We start from the raw sequence: 26,395 nt of genomic DNA, 5'->3' as shown, positions 1-26,395 counted from the left end.
CCGCAGGTCTCCACAGCTTCCACACACACCCACTGGCATCAGTGAACTGACAGATGTAGCTTCACGCTGTCAGCTCCACATCTGCATCAAAAGGCATCTGTGATCAGCCGTGATGCTAAAAAGTTTCAGTCTTTGTCTCCGGAAAAGTCCAGAAAGTTCAGAAAAAGCAGCCATTTCTTTTTCTGCAAGTGTTTGTGCCGATGCTCAGCCTTTTAGTCTGTGTTTCAGCCTTTGTGTGAAACAACAAGAGATTGTAGTGTCAGCTCACCTGAAGCCATGCAAACTGTTTTCATGAAATACTGCTGGCCTAATCTGGGCAATAGGATGGCACGCTGTAAAAGAAGTCATTTGCAGAGCTGCTTTGTCAGCACATTTGCAGGTACACCAGGCCTATATAGGCTACAGCTATGCAGAGTAATGTCTTTTTGGTCAGCTGCTATCATTAGAACTCGTGCCGACTATTGCAAAACACAATATATTTGTCCACACACCTACTGTTATTAAATGTACAGAGACAACCAACACAAAATATAATAGTTGTTTCTGTTTTCCACATTTAATCTTTTTTTGCTTTCCCTGAAGTCATCATATAACTGACTGTCATTTATGGCTTTACACCAGGGTGTCTCTGATATATATCTCTGATCTCTGATATATCAAGAAAATGTCAGTTAACTTCTTATACCTTGATTAAGACTCTTAATTAATTAAGAAGGATTAATGAAGGATTTTTAACTTTTTGACTGGCTCAGAGGTTTAGCGGGTCATCCTCTTATCAGAAGGTTTTCCTTGGGAAAGATCCTAAATCCCAAATTGCTTCCGATGCTGCGAGACATGTAGTGTAAAAGCGCTTTGAGAGGTCAGAAGACTAGAAAAGCGCGATACAAGTGCAGTCCATTTACCACTAAAAGTGGGCTGGATAGTCATTGTTTTCTTATTCCTATTTGACTGCTTGCCCTATCCCAATAAGCACCTCTCTTTTTATACATAAACATCAGCAAATAACTAACACCACATTTCATGACCCAGTGCAGCACAATCGTTTCATCATCGTCAGAGATAACATTTGACATAATTTGGTGGTTTTTCTTGTGAGAGCATTTATTCTTTCAACTTCAAGCAAAATTCTTCTTAAAATTATTTTTTTAAACGGATTCTTATCCAAAAAATGTTATGTTAAGTTAAGTTAAAAAAACGTACTGGCCACTTTATCAGTACCTGATTTTATTTTAACTTAAAAATATCATTATCAGTAAAGGCAATTGGCTGCTCTATAAAAACAATAATTTAAAAGTGTCCTTTGGTGTTTTCTTTTAAACAATCAATGTTTCTGTTTACTTTCAGTGTCAAACTGCAAAGGGCACTTTTAAATTCTTTCAGTTGGTTAAATCAACAATGTATTTGTCTTATAACTGAAGGTATACGAGGGATTGTCAGTTACTGTGTGTAAACACACTCACCAGCAAAATAAAAAATGAGAGCCCACCCCAGATTCCCTCTCATGTGGTGTTTTGTCTCGCTATATTTGATTTTTTTTCCTGTGGATGCTTATGGTCAGGCACCCGGTCATTACCTTTTTAGAAAACCCCGACCTCATCTGGGTCTCTGCAGAAAAATACACAGCCACATACATTTAATGGTTCATAAATGATGACTGAGATGGATTGCTTCTTTCTAGGTCTATACACTGATTGTTAGGAAAATCCTATACATTTTGATGTAAAATAATAAAGACATTTTCTACTTATTACAATTTCTATATATTTTGTTTAGAGAGAAATAGCTGAAAAATAACTTCAATAAGAATACGACGTGAGTCATTCTGCCATTACCTTTTCTCACTGTGCTCAATATAAAACCTGAGTTACAAACAAATTAAGTTTCTCTCAAACTTTTCCCCGAGGCAAGAAGGAGTAAAAAAAAAAGAGCATAGCAGACTGCTGAATAAAAACATAATGAAACTCCATTATGCTTTAATGTAATTTTAAAAAGGCATTTTACACAGCCTCCCTCTACTCTTCTCCACTTTTTTCCAAGCAGAAATAATGGAGGTGGAAATCTAGTCTCCATTAAAAAAAAAAAAGCTGGGACACATAACAGAGTTAGACAACAACAATATGCTCAGTTAGATCACAGATGTTTTCAAATAAACTGATATGCAAGAACTGTCCAGGGTGCTGATCAGTTAAAGTAGACATTAGACTGCCTATTACGCCTTTCGGTACAGAGCAGTAAAACAAAAATGTTTTCCCTATAAAAAATACCCCAAATAGCTGTCAATATCAAAATGATTCATTCTAACTTTCATTTATCTCTTACTAATTACAACGACACAGTCAAACGTTTCTAACAATTACATCCCTGTGTTGTTTTCTTCCTCTTTAGATAAAAACACAATAAATACCCCACGCTGGCTATTCTGCCTGTTGTTATGGATATCTAGATTTGGTAATCTTGAAAAATTTGTATCAGGATTAGCTAATCCTGAATAGCAAAACATGGGATCTCCAGATCAGGATCATTGTAATCCAGATTAAACTTTTGAACAGCTAGGTTCTATAAGCATGTAACCAGGGATCAGGCTAACATGGGATCAGTCTAAACTGTCAAAATGCCTCCTCGTGTTATCTGAAGCAGCAGTCAGATACTCACTTTTCAGTTTGCTTCGACTTAGGACCAGCAGCCCATTGAGACGACGTGTGCTGTTTACTTAGCAGCCTGTCTATCGAGTCTAGCTGATTGCTTTTCTCTGGCGTATTCAGTTAGCTGGTACTCCTTCAGCACTAATATACTTGTTTATTGTTCTGCCAAGTCCTCCTCTGTTCAGTCTACCTAACACTGCCAGAATAAACAAGCATCAAGACTCTCCTGAGATTCAAGTCTCTCTGCACTTTTCCTCCTCTTATCACCAGTTGCAAAACAAGATACCCTCCAAAACCAGCTTTGAATAGAAGACTTATTACATTATGCTGTCAAAAGCTTTTTGGTTTGTTTCATAAACCATCCTGACAGCATACAGGAGGGCGTACAGATGTCAAAAATGTTTCTAAAAGGGACACACATACAGGTTTAGTACTACATTTTGGGAAAAATGCTTATTTGCTTTATTTTTTTAAAACACCACTCTCTTGTCTGCACAGAGAATTACCACCAGACTCTTGCTGCTTTGGTTTTCTGGACAACAACTTAAGTGTTTTGGTTCACTCGCTCGTCAGCATTTTCAGCCACAGCATGTAGCTGTTTACAGTAAAAAAGTCAGGATAAACCCACTGTACTCTACCAGCTCAGTACCAGGCAAAGTTAGTAACTTGCTGGGCAGCATAGTGGAGCATTTAGAGTTTAGAGGCCCAGACACACTGAGCCGACAACAAAGAACCAGTGGGGAAGAAGGCCGACTGCTGCGCCCCCTCACGTTTTCGCCTGCGTTTTGGCCAGAAAGTTACACCTGTGCACACTGCAAAGATTACAGGCAACAGCCAAACAGTACGTACTGTATGTTCGGTGCATGCCTAGAGGAAATAACTCTCCATACCAGCAGGCGGCTATAGTCTATTCATCCTTCAAAAAGGGAACCGACACAACGGATTCAAGATGCTAGTTAGCCAGTTAGCACATAACCAAGACAACCTGTTGCAAGACAGAAGAATATTTGCCGTGCAAAGAATAACACAGACGATTACGAGACATTTCTGCTAAAGAGGTCAACAGCTAAAAAAAACCCCAACTACCTAAATATAACATACTGAATTAGCCGAAAAAGAAAAAAAGAAAGCCAACAAAGCTCGACTAGTGCCAATGGTGCAGGACACATCGAAAAAACTAGGGTCCACCGTTCTGCTCTTGTTCCATATTGATTGTACAGACGAGATGAGAGTAGTATCAATATCCTCAAAAATACAAAGAGAATGTGAATGAATATATTTCCCAAAATGTATAATGACATTAACTCTCCTCAATCAACTCAACTTTATTTATATACCACCTGTCATACAAACATGCAGCCCAAAATGCTTCACATAGCAAAACTAGAACAACAGACAAAAACTGAATAACAACATAAACAATTATAAATAGTTAAGCGTGACTAATAAAACAATAATAAAACTAGAAAAAAATAAACACCAGGGATGAGTAAAGTAAAAACAAATGATTAAAACTAAAAGTTAAGGCTGTAATATCATTACAAATAAAAGTTAGATTAAAAAATAGATCTAGGTTAAATGTTAAATGACCTCAATAAAAAGGTTTACCCTGTGTTACATCAAACTAGTGAATGCCACGAGAAAATGTCATTATAATAACTCATTATTATATTATTGGCTGTATGTTTTATGTATTAAATACTTTAAACGTAGGAAATAAAGAAATCATTCATGCTTGTAAATAAAATCAGCTGCATCATCTTGGATAATGGTGGTGCTTACCTGACTCTTCATAATAAGAACACACACACACACACACACACACACACACACACACACACACACACACACACACACACACACACCCTCAAGGTTCTATGATGTCAACTAATCCATGTTTAGCACTCGAGAAGCAGCTAATGTGTATTGATCTGCAAGCTTTTTTGACCCTCTCTGGGACCTGTAGTTTGATGCCCCTCATGGGAAGTTTCCTGCTGTTGTAGCAGCCGCACAAAGAAACTTCAGCCCATCTGTCTCTGTCTAAAACCCTCTGATCAAGAACAAACTCAAAAGGACACTCAGCCACTGGAGTACTGCATCTCTCTCAGAGGACAATGAGTGTCATTTAAAGTGTTTACAGCTCATTTACTTCACTGTTTCCACCAATCCTACTAAACTACTTCTTTGTTTTTCGTAAACTCGAGGACGTAACAGATCGCATGCAGGCATATATTTAAATTCTGCTCAAAAAGGAGCCAAACAAAAAAATGCGTTGACGCACGACAGTCTGGAAAACAGCAACACCACGCTGTGACTCCACATGGGGTTGTCATGCTTTTGACGTTTGATCCTTTCAAAAAGCTGTTTCCTTTTCGCTCTTTAGTGTTTGGTTGCTTGCAACAACGGGCTGGTAGTCATGTACCGTCCATGCCCTCTTGTGTTTTGATGTAATCCGCTTGTGCGCTGTTTAGAGGTTCATCCTTCATAAAAGACTTACGTAATTTGTCTAAATGATGTTTTTAAGTAGTTACACCAAGTTTCTCATGATAATGTGAGGTAAATTTGATGACATGCATGCACAGAAGCTCTGGGCTGCATTACAGGAGTGGACAGGTTTGCATATCCTGTTCCTACCACTAACTTTTAATCCCTTAACTGAGATCCTTTAGATTTGTCATTTTGATGTCAGCTGATGCCCATAGAGCAATGCAAACATATCTCATAGACAAAAGCATAGTCAGGGTACAGTAGGCACAAGGTTTTGATCCAGGAATGCAAATGTGATGAAATTGCTGCTACTCTGGGGAGTTGGGCTGCGACTAACAATTATTTTAATTATCACAATTTTCTAGAGCTGAAAGTGACATATTCAAATCACTTATTTTGTCTCACCAACAGTCAAAAAAAAGCTGGAACTGCAGAGTGAATGAATGCCTGTGTGTGTTTGATCAGACTGATAAAATGATCAACACTGTGAATGTCTTGCCAACCTAAATTCACTTTCATCGCAAAAAATGTTTTTTGTCTGAATCCCATAATTACACTGAGAATAGCTGCAGCAACCAAAGATATCTGCTCAGACGTTTATGAAAGACAGCGAAGCCCATTCAAAATGACCAAAATTTGATGGATATGCTATAATTAACAAGCGTAAAAAGAACAGAAAGACGTCATGTACTGATTTATATAAGTACTAGCATTGTAGAGAAAAATATGAGGTGATTGTACTGCATTTATCAACACTCTCTCATACCTAAATGACAGAATAGGTTGAGTACCACTGACTTCCAAAATGACATATATTACCCCCATAATGGTTGCAGTTTTAAACACTACTACGGGGGAGGGGGGGTTAGCCGTTTAAACTTTAATTTAAAGTTTAAACGTTAATTTAAAGTTTAAACGGTTAAGTTAAAAAGTTAAATTAAGTTTATACAAGAAGTCTATGCAGTAGAGAGTATTGAAAATGCTACATTATGATATGATTATTTTTACATCACTAACAAATCCAGGACTGTATAATTAAAATAATGGAGAAATCTTAATGAATACTAATTAAATAGTCTATCCTGCCTTCGTTTCCAGGCTTTTAAAACAAAGCTGCGAGTAACACTTTTCAAACAACAAACAACTTTTCATTGCAAGCTAGAATAATCAGGGTTTTGTTTATGGCAAATAGATGACAAATATGTACAAAATAAAAGAAAGTCATTATTCAGCACTAAGTAGAAGCAGGTAAATACTCATTCTAAACTCTACACACATAACGAGGATAAAGATGAACAAAATAGGATATTTCTACTTAATTTACCCAAAAATACATTTCCAAAATCTATATATATAACGTTATTGACAGTTTTAAAAGAAACAGGTTATTAAATCAATTTTACACTCATCAAACCTGTTGTGACACCGTATTACTTTTGGGAAAAAGTGTCTGCATTTGTTGTGTTTATCTCAGTTATTCAAGTTTTTTTTGTCACCCGGCTGTATATTCCAGACTGCACAGCGAGTACAGTTATGAAGTAAAGTTTCATGATGAGCGACCTTTAATGAGCCCCACTGGGCAGGTTTCCTCATTACGAAATGAAGGGAGGCATGTTATCTATTCTGTTAAATATGGTAAATCTTGTTAGTGATTTTTTAATGTTCCGGAGACATCATTTTTTCTCATTTTGTCTGGGCTTGTAAAACTCATTATTAAACATCCACTGTTGTATTTTTGGACTAACCAGAGGAAATACGTTTCTTTGGTTAGTCAAGCTCAAAGCTGTAAAGTGACTGATAAGAGACTAATCAGACCGCATGTCATATCTTTCAGCGTTCACGGCTCTGCGTGATTCAGAGGGAACACAAACACACCTTGAGATGCACAAAAAAATCATTATTAATCCTCTCTTACAACATTTTTGTCTGCCAGCTTTCACCGCAGCACTGTAATGATCATTAATATTAAAAATCCTGTTTGTCCCAGTCATGCCCCTCTGAAGAAATTGGGACCTTTTTTCAGTTCTGAATTCTGGAAATACCTCCACAGAGGGAACGGCAGTAAAAATTTTATGCTATTGATGAATGTATTTTTATTCCACCCCACCAGAAAATATAAGCAAAGCCTCCCACTGAGATAAAGCATGACTGCGACACTCATGCTGTGGGAACTGTGGGGACAATAAGACTCTGTGGTTAATAACATAAGAGAAATCAGCCTGTGAATTCATATGATTATCATACAGTAATAGAGTCCACTCAGTAGACGCACACACACGCTCAGCATGGATAATCACTTAGCATATGTGCATAAACACCTCAAGACACCCTGCAGCGCCGACACTGCTGCTCCGGCTCTTTTTCCCTGTGCAGAATTGCATTCAATTTTCACATAATTTAGGTGATGTGTATGTCTGATATATTTTTCTCCATTCTCTCATTTTGTTTGTCATGTGATAAAAACAAGCCAACCACTGAGCTGCAGAGATCCGAACAAATAACGGATTATTGATAAACCTTTCATTTGTTGATTTAATGATTTTTATATATTTTTTATGGCACTATTAAGCTTATTTGACACGTGTTTTCTTCTTATTTGCTATTTATCAGTCTAGATTGTTTTGCTGTGAGCTGCAGAGTGTTGGAGATATCGCCCATAGAGATGTCTGCCTTCTCTCCAATATGATGGAACTAGATGGCATTTTGTGGTGCTCAAAGCGCCCAATAACACATTTGACTAAGCGGCAATGTCTCTTTCCAGAAAGCACAACATGGCAAGATGATCCATAGTTGTTGTGAGCTGTTTTATGTAGGAACTACTTTTTTTATACACCTGCCAACTATATTATTGTGCAGAAGGAAGCGTGCATCTACTAATAGACAAGAGGCTCATGTTCTTGTCAGCGATTGATGTATAAAGAAAGCTGGATACAGCATTGGAGGCAGGGCCCCCTATGAAAGTTGCTCAGTGGAACATAAAGCCAAAATAGTTCAACAAGTGAAATAAATTAAACAACAGCACACCTACAACACTTTGGAGGATAAGTGCCTAATTAACTCAAAGTTTGATGGAACTTCATGGTGAAATGAAGCATTTTAGCAGTATATAAATCATAAAGTCATGTGCCTGGAGAGCACTGTGCTTGTTGTCATGCACACTCCTCTGCTCAAATACCAAACAATAGCCTGAAAAGCAGCAAGCAGGAATGAGTGAAGTTGGTGCTGCCAGTCACATCAAGAGGCAAACACTCTTTGTGCGTGTGTTTGCAGTGTGACAACAGATTTGGATTTTCCAGACCGACCACACACACACACACACACACACACACACACACACACACACACACACACACACACACACACACACACACACACTGCATATTTTATTTTCTATATGCTTGACTGAAATCTGATAGACACTGATGAAGACAATTTAGTTGCGTTGTCATCAGCCAGAGCAATCAGGCGAAACTTCACTGAAGTCTAATCCTGTTATTAAAGTCTGCCTTGAATTTTTTTTTTCATTTAGACTGAGACTAGTAACAGAAAACCAGGCTGGCTTTCAGTAAAAAATTCTACGTGATGTTCTTGCATGTTTCTGATTCAGTTAGCACAGAGGGAGAGCGCTGCTAGTGAGCAGGGTTATGCCTGAAATCAGCAGTAATCCTGCAGGATTCCTTCAAATTAATGACAGGAGGACATCTGGGCATATCCCCTTCACATTAAACCTCCCAAGCTCCTGTTGTGATTTTATATGCTGTCTGAGCAGCCTTATGTTCTTGTGTGCAGCCCTGACTCTGAAGCTAAAAACCCAGAGAACGCATGAACCTCTGATCCATATATCTTGTTTATTTAGTCTGCTTGTGGTTTCCAAGGCCGTGCAGCCAATAGGAAAATATAGACAAAAAAGGCTATTATATTATCATAATAGACTTGACATTAAAGCAACAATATATAGTATTACAAACTGCTTCTGAATGTCTATTACGTGCAAATAACATTTATGATCCAGTAACTGTTAAAAACATTTTTCTTGTAACTTGTAAATTTGTAAAATACTGATGTTTAGGCAGCGTGTCCACATTTTCTTAGCTTTCTCGTGATGTCTGCTTAGAGTCTGGCACCCGGTCGCTATCTCTTTGTAAAATCCTAACATCACCTGCACACTTGTGCCCAACACAGCAAAATAAGAATAAATAAAAAAAATAGAGGCATAGGCAGGGTCTGTGCAGATTCAAACACAATCCCACACGTCTAAGATCATAAGGGTTTACTATTGTATGAGTTTTGCATTGTTTTATGGTAAACTCCTGCATAGCATACCTTTAAGTCAGAGTCGCCTTACACAAGGCCAATTTCAGAAAGTACTGACCACTTTAAAGTATTGGCAGTTCTGTAAAGTCATGATAAATGTACCCATTTTATACTTCTGTCAAGCTTTAAGTCATAGCAATCACAGTTTTACTACAAAGCTGTTTCTAAACTAAAGCAGTGATTCCATACCAGGAGTACTGTTGACCTATCAGCATGTCTTGCAATTAGCACAAGAACAGAAAGCACAGCGAGATGCCAAAAGTTGCTGGAAAGTCCAGCCTCGGCCAGAGAACGGATTCAAAGTTATCCGAAATACTGAAAAAGAAAGAAAGCCTAAACAAAGAATTCTATGATCATTCTTAAGCAATTTACTGAGACAAAACATAGAAACATAAAACCAGGAAACACTAATATTGTAGAAATTATAGTATCACAATGCAGTAGAAACAGGGTCACCAACATCCACCTCCCACGGCTCTCAGTAATGTCTGCGGTGTTGGGGGTTGAATGGAGTGGTCATAGCTACGTTTTGAATTATAGATAAGGGATAGAGAAGGTCTTAAGTGGATGGATAGACCCCTTGAGTGCCCTCTGTATGTGCTTTTGTGTCTAAACAAAGTGTACTACAAAATCTAAATACTTTGTAATCACATAATGTAACAACTAGGCCATTATGGTTTTAACCCACAGTCTAAAACATGACCAATGAATATTCTGTGTTTCTACGGTCTGATATAATTTCAAATGTCTGTATCTGTTGTCTTGGAAATATTTTTATTTTCATGAAGGTGGTAGTCGAGCTGACAACCATTTAATGTCACAAACGTTCACGTTAGTAAGGGAGCTGTCGCGAGGTGGTGAAGAGTTTTGGCAAATGTGAAGGGTTTTGCTTGCTTTTTCTGTCAAGTTTTAATGGTAATGGTAATTTATTTCAGTCTTTGGTAACAATTTTCCAAACAGCTTTTCCACTTGTTCACACTTGCTCTCTCAGATTGTATGTAAGGTAGGCATATTTATTGATACAAAGATTTGGTGAGATGAGGTGTTTCTTAAAACAGAGACAACTTAGAAAGGATTGTTTCTCTTTGGATAACTGCCTTTACAAGTAAATTGACTTTTTTTTCTTCAATAGAGCAAGCAGATTATGCTCTCCAGCAAAATTATACTGGACAGAATGAAATGCTGGGAAAAATAAAGACATGAATCATGAGGGATGATGGACATTGTAAACCTCCACTCACCCACTCATAATGTGCAACTCTATCTATATTGTGTGTGATGAATATTTAAATATGTTTATATATTAATTCTTGTGGTCCATGCCAGGATTGGTTCCTTATTGTCTGATAAAGATCAGTAAATTGTCAATAAAAACCGTGCAAGGATGTTGAACAGTGGACACAAAACAGCACCTCTTGTATGAATGAAAATTGAACTTGCTTCCTTTTTCAGTTCTACGCTCGAACTTTGTCTTTATTTTAAATGTAGAGTATATCTCACCCACTACAAGGCCCATATAAAAAATCAAGGTCTTAAACTAAACATAACAAATGGGAGATGAACTTGAGAGCCAACAGCACTAGTTCAGGTGCTACTGGACCAGATTCAATGAGGGAACAAGACAGAATAAATTGTTTGTCCTTGAATAAAAAAAAACATAAGAGGTCTAAATTGAATATGGCTTTTAAATGATGAAGCCCAAAAGCTCAAGGAAACCATCAAATAACAGTCACCTGTGTAGACATTTGTGCCCATAAAATGAAGCAGAAGAAAATGGGAGAGTATAAAGTAAAGAAATTTGGTCTCTTCTGGCTCCCAAAACCCAAAAATGGCGACAGCTGAAATAATGAATTTGAGGCTTCAAAACGAAATCGACAAACCAGTGGGTGACGTCATGGTCCATGCTTTGCACAGATAAAAGTCAGTATAGTAGAGGTCAGATGTTTCAGGAGACATAACCATAAGAGAAACACGTTTTTGGAGTGTAGGGGGACTTTAAATTAGATGTTTTAGAGCATGGAAAATAAATGAGGAGTAAAAACATTAATAGCAAGTTCTGAAAAAATTCAAATGAGCGCTGAAACAGAACTTTAAAGACAAATGAACAAGTCTTTTCTAAAAGTTAGCACTCCTGTGTGCGTGTTCATCCAGACTTGCCGTCTCTCTTAGACAGACTGCTCAGTTACACATGCACCAGTAGCTGAGAGACAGACCTGGTGTCCCCAGGGTAGGAGAGCACATCTAGGCCATTGATTTTCAATGTACCCTTGGTCTTCTAATGGGCTGCATGAGCAGACGAGAACCAGACTGGGTGACTGGGGCACAGACTCGCACTATAAAAACCCACTGACACTCATCTAGTCCTGAATGCTTTCTCCTATACATGAGCACTTCACATTGAGCACTCCACTTTGACACTATATGTCTCTTCACTGTCCCTATTTATATATTTTACTAGTCCTCTAATCTTTTAGAGCACTTACTCATACGCTTACTCACACAAAAATACACACCTCTGCACATGTTTTAGTAGCAAAAACCAACAGCACTTGGACTAGAAACCCAATTCCCCCCGCTATCTGCACTTCTATCCAAAAAGCCTCTGAAATGCTTCAACACATCGAGCTATTTTCTCCGCCTGTTCCTGTCATGGAGCCAGGTGCCACTCACACACAGATGCTCGCTCGGAGCACATTTGTGCTTTCAAGAAGCCAACATGTGATTGGGGTCATAAAAGCTGTTCATGAATGAATGATGAATTGTTAAGGCAATCTCAGCCGCACACTCCCTCAAATTCGGATGGCTAGATGGATGGATGGATGGATGGATGGATGGATGCAACAGGGTCTTTAAAGTGCCAGCCATGTTTGCACAGTGTATGATGGAAAGAGCAGTGTGTGTATAGCGAGTGCAAGTGTGTGTTTAAAACTGACATGTTCTTATTGACTTGTCAAGCCCTCAAGGAAGCAGCAACAGAGGATTCAGGTTACGTGCTTCTGAACAGGAAGCCGCCTGAAGGACAGAGTTCAAGGCAGCAAACCTCAATACAGTCCTTTCGTTGCTCGCTGTTTTAAGGTGTGACACCGCAGGTTCAGCCGGTTGCTTTATCGACTCTTACCTCACACTTTCACATGCTCAGCTATGAAACCTGTGTGTTTTGAAGGCTTGTGTTTTTGTGGCAGGAGTATCCTGAAGGCAACAACAACGGCTTTTTGTCATCTGCCAGCCACAGAGGGAAACAGATATAGAGGAGAATTGAATTTATTTGCAGCAACGGTAAAATGGTTTCTTCATAAATCCAGTCGAGACAACAAAACTTCAAATTTCAAACCTTGTTATGTGTGTTACAGCATCATCAGCAAAACAGTTATGTTGTGGAGAAGTTGCTAATTAATAAGCGTCATTAATCACTATGTGACTAGAATTAAAATGTTAATTATGCCAGGTTAATTAAGAACAATCATTTAAACCTGCAAAACAGATTTTTTGTTTTGCCTAGTTGGTGGCAGTGGAAACAAACTACAAAGTCACTTGTCTGTTGCCAATGTTCTTGAAACGTTTCTGGTAAAGACTCAACCGTTGTGGATTTTGTGGAAGTTGTGGATTCAAACACAGTCTTGTGATCAGTTTGCTCACTCGCTGTGAAAGTAAGGATGCACGTGTTGTGAATTTCTGATACCGATATGTTTAAAATAAATGTATCCAATGGCTGATACAGATGGGGTTTTTATGTCATTGTTTATTTTGTTTGTGTTGTTATTTATTCCCTAAAATGTTCCTGAACATTTCAGAGACAGACTGCATATGTGAAAGAGGCTTAACATACTGTATTATCGTCTTTAGGTGATATGGGATATTGTATGGCAAACAGCTGCATATTTAGAAGCTGCAGTACACCCACCTACATGTCATCCATTTAGAAATAACCTCACACTATGTCTCCCTTTCCCCATATTTTATACATACTCAGTCTTTTTATTGTGCCATGTGCTCGTTATATCACCTCCATACTTCCCTGCTTGACAAGTCATTCACATTTGCACTCATAAAGTTAGAAGGTGAATCAGGACAGGTCTGTTTTAATGCCAAGTTTAATAATAATACACGGCATATCATTACCTCCAATTCCAGAAATATGATTTCCGGACATATTCATAATTAGCAGCAGACAATTAATTAAGAATTCAAAGGTCACCTCCGAAATCTGTATATTAATCTAATTTATGACCTTTTTAGGAGTCACATTGGCAAATTGGTTGATAATTGACCAGATGCTTGCAGAATTACACTCGGCACCAAGTCCTTTTTTTTTGTGGTCACAGCCCATAAAGACAGATTAGAGTGAGTCGTATGTGGTATCTGAACTGCCAGGACACACTGAGTTAAGGATGGAGGCAGCATGAGATTTTCAGAGGAAATGAGAAAAAGATTTAGTGAGAAGTGAAGGAGAGACATAAAGACAGATAGAGAGACCGACAAAGGAAACGCAAGGTAAGCTAATCAAGTCCAAGAGTGCTGAGAGGGCAGTGCCCCAATACAGTGGGACTTCTGACCTTGGCTTGTTGGAAACAGAGGGAAGAAGAGACTGGTGAGGGGCTGGCAGCCAGAGTTATAAAGAACGAATGAAATTAAAGAGAGGAAGAAGAAAAAGTGCAGAGAGGGGCAAATCAAGTCATGAAAACTCTGTTATAGCACACAAGGTCGTCTGGGATCACATTTTAACTTCACAGTCTTGTTATTTATTTTATTTGGAGACCAAAGATCCCAGACTACACAACTGCTGTGTCATCATAATCAACAATGCTTGCAAATTGAGACTAATTTGTTTTTTGTTTTATGGTAATTTGAGCTAACAATTGCCTTTTGATGACTCCACAAGGCACATTGCACATTAAAATACTGCAGCAGCTTCTTACAAAGGAGAATTTGACTTATTACTTTGGTAATTTGTTATGAGCAGAAATTATTTTGTTCTTTTTTTTAAGTGTTTCCCAAAAGGCGCTCGATTTCGAACACACATTATTCTTTCAGCAGCGTACAGCAGAGAACAGTACAAAAGGGAAAGGTATATGCAAATACAACTTAAAGTAAGGGGGTTGGTGTTTGTTTGGGTTTTTATTTTTCAGGAAAAAATAGTCTTTCTCAAGTGCTTTGAATCATAACCAACATTTTATTTTTAAGAACATTCTCTTTTTGTACTACGACACAAGCACAAATTAGATTGACGAAGCTATACTGGTTAATGTGTTAATTTACAGACGTTAAGTTAGACTGGGGCTTACTACTACCGCTTCCGTGTCAACCAGAAATGATGACAAACAAAAACTGGCAAACATGAACCACAGAGTTACTGAGAGATCTGCATACCACACCACCAATCAGCTTTGCTGCCGTTTATTCCAGTTGCCACTCACAGTACTGCAACTAACAGCCTCCAGCAGACCAAAATATTTCCCCATAGACTGCCATTATAAAAGAGGTGTTTGTAAATTTTTTGACAGAATACAACGAACACCACAAAAAAGGTTAATTATTGCTTTTTTTATGAATACTATGAAGGTTTATATATCTGCAAAACTGTTCAAGGGTCAAAAAAGCTACTTTTATTTGCATCCCAGAGTAACATCTATGGGCTTAGAGGGAACATGAGGACAAGGCCAGAGACAAAAACAGGTGCACATGTGTAGAAGCAAACCAGAATTTAAGAAAACTTTTCTAGTTCATAAGCTAAGTGAACTTTTTTCGTTGGAAAGAATGGGCACCACTAAGATTGATGTATTAGGCATCCTCCCAAATAGAATTGGCTAACATGAACATTATGTCAGACTGAATAATCAAGTGACACAAAAGAGCAATTCAGTCTGATTAGCAGGCCTGGGCAGAGTGTCATTTCAAGACTGTGGGATCAACAGGGCAAAAAAAAGTAATTGTCCCAGGACCCCAGGCCCTCAGGGGATGGAAGCCCCCAGATTCACAGTGTGTCCATTTTGGTAATGTTATTTTTGCAAATCAATTTGCTAATGCGAGTCAACTAGTTCATGTTTAATTTGCTCTGGTCACCCTTTGCTTTGGAGAGATTTCCAGCTGCGTGTGACATGCTGGGACAATCATAGGATGTGTGTGAGACAAAAGCCGTAAAGAGGAGCGCTGTTTAGGCCTTTTTTAAAAACAAAAAGATCACTGCAGCTGATGTTAAACTTTATGTTGAAGCCCCTATCACATCAGTATTTAAAAACCATGTGTACACCTTTTCCTGTATACAGTTTTAGCTGTGATAGCTGAGGGTTATATGAGTTATAAGAAGGAGATTAAAGGAGATTTCTTTTAGGCTGTGTGGCGTTCAAAGGTGCATTCATAAAGTTAATCTTAAATTATTTATGAGTGATGCATTTCAGCATTATTTTAATTTACATTCATCCCCCTGTTAATGATCTTTTTTTTCCTGTGGAGCATTTTATGAAGTTATGTTTCACATACGCGCTATGAATGAATCACTGATCCTTCTGACATTTAATAATAACAATGATCAAGACTTCACCGTAACAACAATGTGATGAATTAGTGGTACGGATGCTACAAATATCCACAGCAGTGCATAGTAACGGCTTCTCTGGCACCATTGGAGAACCTTGAGATGTAACACAGTCAGTGAAACTTATACTTTCTTTACCGTATTTCTCACTGACAGTTCTAATTAAGGGTGTTTCTACATCCATTTGTGGTGAATTGGTAGAAATGAAGCCTGTGCGCCCAGCGTCACAGTGATTGAGATTTATAAAACAAAACCAGACATACACATGGTTTTATAACTCTGACATAATGAATGTATATGCACATTTCTGCCTCTGTGTGTACACAGTTTTAGTTGGACTCTACACTAAGTTTTATGCATCTGACCCCTGGTCACTGGTCATTCAGCACTACCTTCTGTTGCTTTTTTTTGGTAGTAGTTAGGTCTATCCAGGTGCAGATTCCAGACCTATTTTGTCTGGGTTTTTGGTGAGAATAAGCTGGCCCTGACAGTGTGTCTATGACAGCTGTGCAAACTGTTTGCCGTTGAAGATCACATAATATGATCAAAAGCTCCAGAACAGCCTCCATATGGACCTTGAGGGGAGGCTGGTTTGTCAACTGCTGTTACCAAGGCAAAGAATCCCCTTTTAAATCTCATCTTGACTCACATTGCTCTGACTCTTAATCTTGACTCAGCGTCACATACAACCCAGCATGAAAGACAGAGAAGGAAAGATGAGGAAAGAGATGAAGATGGCACAAAAAATTGAGGAAAGAATGAAAGCTAACAGAGATGTACACCAAGTAGATGGAGGGAGGAAATTAGTTTGGCAGGAAGACAGAATAAAAAAGAAATCAAGTTTAACCTACGAGGCAGGGAGTCTGAGAGTGAGCATGTACGGATGTAGTGGAAAGAGGCAGGAGGTTGAGGAGGCGGTGGGTGGTGGAGCGAGATGAAGAATGAAGGAGACAGGGGGCAAGTGTTTGGTCACACAGCAAGCGCCTGATTAATTAAATCCACTGTTTGTTTCTGCACAATGAGCGGGCAGCTCGGAGGCTCGTTCTGGCACCTTGCCTAACACTCTCTAACTCTCACAACATTTCTCGTCTTATCTACCCTTCTCTAATCTGTTATCCATGCAGGAGCTCAGGCCTTATATCTTAAAATCTGTGATGAGTTTGTGTTCTCCTGTCATCTGTGTTTGCGTCTGTTGGTACTCTGAAGCCACTCAAAACAAATCTGTTTTGTTAAAACGTACTTCAATTGGTACCACTTTGCTGTGTTGCAGTGAAAGTCATTTAACTCTATACGTCTGAAACTTTATGCTGATTAGTGATGAAAACAAAACAAAACAACAGATCTTTCTATAATGCTTGTTTGATGTCTGATTCTTAGCCACAGCATCACTCCCACTGGTTTGGTTCACCTGCTGGCATGCAAACTTCACACACCGGCACATACACAGTAAAGGGTACCCTGATCAATCGGCCACTATTCGATATTCGGGATAAATAGTTTAATTAATGGTCTCAATAAAGGATAATCTGATAAGACAAAAATATGCACTTTTTGGTTAAAAACCAGAACTACTGTTACGTTTACACCAAGCGTTGAGACTGTTTGGTGATGTGGTACAGTTGTTTTTCACACCTAATGCATACCGTACTGAAATACACATTAACCATACCTGAGACCACCTTTTCAAGTGGGCTTTGGCATGGATCAGCGCACCGTACTATGGTAGGATACACATTGCTCCCACTGATGAAACACACTGGATGTTAGGGTCAAGTGCTCTTAGATCTGTGATATGAAAGCACCGTTATACTCGTGTGCTCCACCTCGTTGTTGGTCCAAGCGAAGAAAAATCTCTGGTGTTACGTTTGGCCGTTGCTTGTCCTCCTATGTGGCACATTCTGCAACTAAGCAACAAATCAGGGTAGAAAATCTGCTTCCTGTTTTGCTCAGTGTACATGAATAGTTATGTGATATGCATTTTCAGAAACGGTGCTAAAACAAGAGATTTGATGCAGTGTGCTGCAAAGAGTGAAATACGTTGCCAGCAAATAACATTTTCTAATATTTGAATTAAATACACTTAACACAATGTTTGTTAGAATAGTTAAATGAACAAATAAGTAATGCCACACTATGAATAGAAGGCTTCAAATAGACCCTGTGATCTGTGTAGGGTATCGGCCAACTCTGATGCCAGGGATTAATGGGCCCAAAATTCCTGATCAGAGCACTCTTAATACACAGACAAACTGAGTGCTAACAAACATTTGCTCGGCTGTCTCTTACGCATGCCTTCACATGCCTGTGAACACACTCACAAACCAGCAGATGTACTGTATGTACTCAAACAAAACTGTGATTACATAAGAAATAGTAAGTAAGAGCAGAAGCTCAAAACTCATGGGTATTACAGCCACCGTTACAGCAGCAAACACACATACACAAAACCATCACTGTAAGCACGCCAAGTGACTGTAATCCCCTGATTCAGTCATTAGTAAGTAGAGACAGGTACCGGAGGGAATAGTGGTAATACTGATGTATGTGCCGATGCACCTGTCTCCTGAGACAGACCCAGAATAGCTCGCAGGGATGCTGCGAGGCAGCGTCTCCTCTCAGAGCTGGAGGAAGCCGGCTCAGGTCCAACTCAGATCACCTGCCATCACCTCAATCACTCAAAGATTTGTTTTTGACAGAAATCTAATAAATGATTTTAAAGGGACCACAAAATCAAAAATACACGATTCCTCTTACCTGTAGTGCTGTTTATCAGTCTAGATTGTTTTGGAGTTCTGCACAGTGATATGGTTGGTGGGTATAGTTTGGTAGAAAGAAAATAGCCCCTACATGAAACTGCTCACAACATGTCTGTGGATTATTTTGAATAACGGGGTCATGATTTCTGGAAAAAGAAAATGCTGTTGAGATGTTCTGTGTTTTTGTTTAAATTTTTTTTGTGGCACTTTGAGGTCTACATGCCGCATGCCATCTAATTGTGTTATATTCAAGGAAAGGCAGACATCTCTATAGCTGATATCTTGATTAATAAAAGGCACTACAGGTAAAAGCAAAGTATATGTGATTTCCGGGTGAACTGTCCCTTTAAAGAGAGAAACAGGGTAGTTGTTTCCACTTGTTTCTAGGCTTTAAGATAACTGAATGCTGTCAAGAGCTTCATGTTTATTGTACAGATATGAGAGTGGTATTGATTTTGTCATCTGACTCACGGCAAAAAAAGTCCTTTCTTTACTTTTACCTCTACAACTTTAGGCATAATTTAGCACATTTTCTAAGTGATAGCAAATGGTTATATAAATATGATGAAATTGTTATTATTGCTTTATGAATAAGTAAAAAAACATTAATAAATCTAATATTTTGGCTGCCAGGTTGTAAAAAAAACCCTTTGGCTGGTGTTCTTCTTCTTATCTTTTTTTTAAATTTTGTAAATATTTTTCATATTTTATTTTGTATTTATGGAGAAGGTCTAAGCAAACTTTGTTGGGAAAACACCTTCCATCTCATTCCCACACATCCACACCTGGGAGAGGTATGTCCACTATGTTAATCCACTATTGTCTGCAAGAAGATGCCATTAATATGACTTAATGAAGTCATGAATGGCACATGATTCACACAAAAAGATGAATTGAATTTTGTTTGTGTGTTGGAGTAAATGACTGTTTAAGCATTCCTTTAATTGTTATCCACCACAATGTGTGTGTGTGTGTGTGTGTGTGTGTGTGTGTGTGTGTGTGTGTGTGTGTGTGTGTGTGTGTGTGTTTGAAACAACCACCAATTTCAGAGGGTGTTGTTCAAACACAGCGGAGTGGCCTCACCCACTGCAAACCAACAGGCAACACCAGCCTGAGCAGCTGCAGCTCTTAATCTCCAGCCTGTCTAGCTGGTCTTTCTGTATGTCTGCATGGGTGGAGGTTAATGGAACGCTGCACATTAAAGCTGCTCCCTGTGGTTGTGTGAGAGCAAGTTTTTGGGTGTTGTTATGTAAGTGGAAATGAAATGTGAAAGGGCCTAAGGGCTGAGAAAGGGAGAAAGTTAGCTGGTATGTGGAGACTGAGAGAATCTGACTGTTTGAGCTCCACAAACTCTCAGCTGTTTGAGTCTAGTCTCAAAAATGCAAAAATAACTCTCAGCTGCAAAACTTTGTGAGTCTAAAAATCAACATCATAACTCCAGTCCTCACATATTAGAGTTAACTTCACACTTTGAACAGCTTCCCTTGAGCCAAATCGGCCCTACGAGTGGACAAACAGCTCTGCGATCAACATTTGTTAACTCAAAATAACAGAACCCACTTGTTTTAACGCTGGAAAGCCTGCCATATTGCCTAAAATTGGCCACAATGCCAAATTGTAACTGTAATAAAGTCATGAATGCAGCCAGTTTTGCAGTGTTCATAAGTGATGATTATATGCTGACAGCTACTTGGAGCAGCATGTGTTGAATGACAAGTTGTTTATCCTCTCTCAGAGCTGATATATAACTCTGAAACAGCTTCTCTAAACCAACTACAAGTGTCACATTAACTCTGAAGGTGGTGACAGGACTGAGTTCATATAAACAATGTATGATGCTCTGTGTCTGCTAATTAAATACCTACATTAAAGTTTCAGTATGTCACTTTTAGAAAATTACTGTTATTAGTAACGCCTCTCTCTGCTGCTGTTATGTGAACTGCAGTCAGCATATTATGTGACCAAAACGTGTATAACAGAAACACCACATGTGTGGACTCTGTGTTATGATGGGTGCCAGTCATTTGTTGACATTAGCAGACTCCATTTCTTAGCTAATATTAGCTATTGTTGCACACTGGTAGCGCTTTAGCATAACTGAACATAGGCAAGACTTTAGGGGACTGTGCATTTACACCTGATCTTTTGGATTTTTGATGTCAAAGACAAAGTCGGGGAAAGTCTCAGTTTTAAGTTAGGCTGTATTACAACTTGTTCACCCATTGGCAAGTTTCCATTAACTTTCAATTTGCGCAAATTGAAATTGCGAATATCAATCTCAAAAAAACTCCCATTTATCACAAAAATGTTTTTACGCTCGTATGAGGTGGTATTTCAGGCGATTCCAAAAAGCCATATATTGCAAAACTGCAATGGAAACACTTTGTTGGCTTTTATAGGTCACATGATCATATGGCTATGAGCTTGTCAGTAGGAACTTACTCCCTTAGGCATGATGCAGCAGACGCTACAAGAGATGTTATTGCATCGCAAAACTCTTCAAAAGTTGAACTGACCATCAGGAAGTTTTGAATCCACAATTCCTCTGTGAAATCGTGGACTATCACCTTCCAGAAATCCCTCATACATGGCCGCTCCAATGTATAAGGGGCTCACGTTTCCATTATCGCACGCATAACATGCGTCGCCTTCGATTAGAAATAATGGCGGCTTGTGTGGTGGCAGCAAAAAAACTAAACCTACTAATGTTTTGAACATCCATCGCCATGCTTCTTGGAATGTAGTCACAAGGGGAGAAGTCACAAAACATCGCTCAATGGAAACACAGTCATCTTGCAATCTGACATTTCAAAAACATCGCTCAAGTTTTGCACAAATCTGTAACTGAAACCCGCCCACTGCAGAACCTTTAAAAACTTAACAAGTGTCATTTAGAATTCCCAATACATTTTTCTGACCCACTCTTAGTAGTTATTCATGTTTTTGGCTCACAGCCCGGATGCTGTTGAATGCTCCATTGAGTTGTCTGCTTCCTAATCGTACCTGTTTAACTGACTACATCATGGGCCTTTGATGCAACACACCTCTCATCACATTGGTATGACAATCTTGCCACACAAAGGGGTGAAACTAAACCCGAGCACGTCTTACCTGAAGTGTCCCACATGTTGAGCTCGATCCTCTGTTTGTCGATCTCGAAGCTGGCTGTGTAATTCTCAAACACGGTGGGAACATAATTCTGAAATGAGACATGCATGGCTAAAATTAGATGAAAGCTTAGAGGGGTGTTGTGTACATTGTGAAAATTTAATTTAAATCAAGATAATGTGAGGTAGACAAAAAAAAAAAAAAAAACCTAATTATTCCAGGCGGCTCTGTAGTGCAGATGATAGTGCACTCAGGAAGATCAGAGACGCGAGATTGTGAGCGTGTGTGTGTGTGTGTAAAGTAGATGAAGCCAATTCTGAGCTTTGACCTATTTCCAAATTCAGAAATTTAGGTCAACGATCTTTGAGTTCATTATCCTCAGAAGTTCAAGAGGTTCAGGTGAAAAAGAAACTCTACAAGTACAGACGATGTTTTAATCTATCGTCTACTTCAAGGTAACATACAGTATTCTGTAGTTTTTAAATGATTAATACAATACCTGCCTATTATGTATATTTCCTATTGTATACATGCATAGACAAAACCACAAAACAGATTAACAAAAAAAAAAACAAGTCATTGTATTCATCCATTCAAAATTTCACTTGATATTGTTCAAAATGTCCACTGTTCAATAAGCACTGTATGTTAGCTGCAAAATATTAAGCAAGTAAGTAAGTGAGTGCTGAATCCTTCCTGATAGCTTGTTTTTTTTTAAGAATTTTTCAAAATTGTTCAAGATTAACTAATCCATCAGATTTTTTTGTTTGAATTGTTTTATCTTGATTAATATCATTAGACATTTAGAGTCTTTAGGACCACATGAAATCACTATAACTATAGATTGAAGGGGGAATACCACCTAAATTAGGAATTCCTATGTGTTATTTCCATGGCCTAGGAAAGTTCAATCAATATTTATGAACATGAGCTACTCTCTCAGAAAGTCAGAAACCATAAAATTAAGTCTCAAACTTGGTTGGGATGTTTAGTATAAAGTGAGAAGCTGCTCCAGAGACGATGAATGAGAGCCTGATTTTGTAGACCCACGTGGATTTTGTGAAAAGGACTTGTGGAGCACATGCATTTGTCCCCCCTCCCCAATAAAACATGAAAGTAGTCAAAGACTTTTATTTTGTGATCTGCTGGATGTAACTCCAGATCTATGAGTATGTGCATAGTCCTCTAACAGGTTTTACCGCTCGGTGCAGAAGTGACGGGGTTAAATAACAAATGTTTTCAGCATGAAAGTGAGGCATTTCTGCAATCTGAGATTACAAAAAAAAGTTTTTAGGCTACCAGTCTTACTATATGTGAATGTCATGCAGTAGAAATCGTGCTAAAATGAAAATCACTGATGACAACAGGTGCTACATGCAAATGGCAAGAAGTTATTCCCCAAAACAAATGACACAAAAGAGGACTGAAGACTAAATCATGCCTACTCATGTGCTGATTTAGCAGAGATGATAATAAATGAGAGAAGCAGATCTACAAAATGATACATATTTGAAAGCAATACAGTGTCTGAGGCCATCCTGCATAATATTGCATTATATTTTTAGAATCTGCATTGTCACCTGCCTCCTGTTGTGTTTTTCTCTACATAAGTAAAAACATTTTCACCATAAACTTGAGCATAAAAATTCACCAGAATGCAGGAGATGAGGTGTTTGATACACAAAATTTTCTGTAGAAGGACTCGCAGACCCCACACTTAACCTGTGGATCCGCTCCAATGCTAAAACAAAACCTACGTCATTGTTTGTTTTACTTTTCAAACCTAAATAAACTTTATTAGACTGTATTTTTTCTCAGATGTGAAACAGAAAATGTCCCCATATACAATGTAAAATCTGACAAATTGAAACCGATTGCCTTGAAAAATGTAAGTAAATAGAACTGTTAATCTTAGTCGATGTTTACTTTATATCTAATTGTTACATTAACTTAAAAATGTATTGTATTTTCTAGGTATTGTGAAGTTGTTGCAACTTAAAATTGAAAATATATAATAATTATAATAATAATATAATTCTGCCAGTTGCACACTAGTTAGTCATATTTGTATTTTCTTAAACATGTTAAGAAAACTGAACTTGCGGATTTCTTGACTCATTGTCAAAATCTTCTGTGATGATCAAGTTAAGTAAGTCTAACTTGGTTCAAGTTGTAACAACTTCACAAAATTAAGTAAATGCAGCTACATTTCAAGTAAACTTAATACTTAAATATAACGTAAACTTAAATTGAGGTTTGTTGTTATATTGCCTTATCTTTTTCAAGGCAATCATTTAAGATTATTTTACGTAAGATTAAATTGTCAGTGTTCCCCTTGGTGCTCTTTTGTCATCTATAACATCTCTCACCATTCATCATCCAGTGAGCACCTCCATTATTTATAACCCATGACATCACACATTTGAGTTTTAGCACTCTGTTTGTTTTGTTTATTTAATTAGTTGTACGTCTGCTGATATTATTGACCGTCTTAGACCTGAGAAATAACATGTTTGAATTTTGAAAATAGGCGTAGTTCCCCTTTAACTCTCACATAGTCTGGACAGACTGGTGTTGATTCAGTGTGTAGATTAGAGGCGGTTCACCTCGTTCGTCGTCGTCGTCGTTGTTGTTGTTGTTGTTGTCATTGTCATCAAATCAGTGATGTTTCAGTATTTACAAACCAGACTGCTATTGCACCGACTGACGGTTTCAGCCGCTGACGCGCGCGATGCGCAAAAGCGCACAGAGCTCAGTTTTTTTGTGGCAACTGGGCACTGAACGGGCACGACTCTGTAGACTGAGAATGTCTTCATTTACTCTATTTGTTGTTACATTATAATACAAACAAAAGATCGGGCATAATGTATTCTAGAAAAAGACAAAACTGCCTGAAGAAGTCATCTTTGGGCAGTGCTCCGGTCTAATTTACATCATAAATAAGAAGGGAGTCAAACCACTTTAGAATAAATCAAACTAAATAAATATCATCTTGTGCGTCAACAGTCAGTTCCCATGATTCAGATTGTATCAGGAGGTGCTGAAGTTTCACTGGCTAGATGAAGACTTTGTCATGCCGTGTGGTTTCAGATACTTTTCCTCATGTGTTCGTCTTTATAACATACTGTCTCTTACCTCCGGGTACGAGTCTTTGGCGAAAACGTGAAGAAGAGCCGTCTTTCCACACTGCGTGTCTCCCACCACCACGATTTTACAGCGAAGTAATCCCTTATTGCTCTCCATCGCGCCCCGAGTATCACTGAGTGGCTCCGTGTCGCTGCCTACTTGACATTTAGCTCCAAACTAGTTGAGTGTCGAGGAGCAGTTCTAAATTTTAGAAATATTTCTCCCGAAGAAGAAGAAGAAAAAGAAATCAGTTCAGATCCCAAAAACTTCAGCACCGCAGTCTGATGTAGTTTCGGCTACATGCTCTGCGCAATACTGCGCTCCTCTGCTCGACCGGTGGAGTGAGGCACACTGACAACTCCTGTCAAGGAGCGTCTCCAAAAACGGTCTTCCTGTAAGACCTTTCAAAATAAAAAGCCTAGATAGTGCATCTCGTTATCTACACGTCTGTCCAGGTGGATATTCATTGGCTATATGGTAAATTGTAAGTATTTCAACACACATTATGGTTGCCTTTCTTCCCCAAAACTAAATAATACTAATAGTGGTGGTAATAACCACACTCTAACCATACAGATTAGATTGTATTTCAAACGTGCAAATAAAAAGATAAAGATAAAATTTATACATAAAGCGGAAAATAAACAAGAATACCCTGCAAACATATTCCGTAAACAACATAAATTATGCCCGAGAGGGAGGCAGACATGAGTACTTATCAAATCTTAACTATTTAAAATATTTATCCTTAAATTTAATGTCGAACATGTATATTCCCACTTTCCACACAGCCAGAGTTAAAGCCAGAATGTCCTTAATAAAGAAAAAATGACATGCCCTCAAACCCCAGTGACATTGTAGATTAGGTAGATTAAATAGTTACCTATCAGGATGAATAATGCAACACATCTATCACTGTCCTTCTGGCATTTTTATCTGTTGTTGGTTTTATTTAATTTCTCTTAATTTTTTATCACTTAAAGGTTGATTTAATCGTGTTGGTTGTTGTATTCTTTGTCTAATCTTGCCTTCTATCTCTATTGTTGTTTGATTGTAAAACAGTATGTATTATGGCTCTTTATCAGCTTTTATTTCTTAATAATGTATCCCTTTATTGAGGCAGATCTCCAACCTATCTACTTCCTGTGAAAAACACTTTGGGTCAATTTCTTTTTTTTTTTTACTTTTACTCTTTAATTTTAATGTTCTGTATAAATAGACTAACATGAATATTGTGCTCATTGCTAGTACTAGTATTGGTATTAGTAGTTGTATTAGATTTTCTGTGCTATAACTTTGAAGTCAAAATCCTTGTACTTCCGGTCTTCCTATGGCTTTCTCGTGCTGGCTTGGTGTAGTCTCAACCATTGACAGGCTTTAATATCAATTGCCCTCATCAAGTAAACAATATCACATTTGAAATGTTGGTG

At 38.2% G+C, this 26,395-nt stretch overlaps 1 protein-coding gene across 1 annotated transcript in view; it reads right to left on the bottom strand.

Moving 5' to 3' along the window:
• The window catches only part of LOC121958667 (rho-related GTP-binding protein RhoN-like), a 38,747-nt gene extending 13,364 nt beyond the window's left edge, over positions 1–25,383 (bottom strand). Inside the window, exons 1-2 of the mRNA XM_042507749.2 lie at positions 24,975–25,383; positions 21,843–21,930 (exon numbers count right to left, since the gene is read on the bottom strand). Coding sequence (XP_042363683.1) covers positions 21,843–21,930; positions 24,975–25,082 — 196 coding nt within the window. The 5' untranslated portion in view covers positions 25,083–25,383. The remainder of the gene's footprint in view (positions 1–21,842; positions 21,931–24,974) is intronic.
• Positions 25,384–26,395: the final 1,012 nt, after the last annotated feature.

Source organism: Plectropomus leopardus, chromosome 19 (assembly GCF_026936395.1).
Source record: "Plectropomus leopardus strain MGB_pleo_1.0 chromosome 19, ASM2693639v1, whole genome shotgun sequence".
Lineage (NCBI taxonomy): Eukaryota > Metazoa > Chordata > Actinopteri > Perciformes > Serranidae > Plectropomus > Plectropomus leopardus.
Note: the sequence above shows the minus strand (reverse complement) of the source record. Positions and strands in the feature narration are given on the sequence as shown.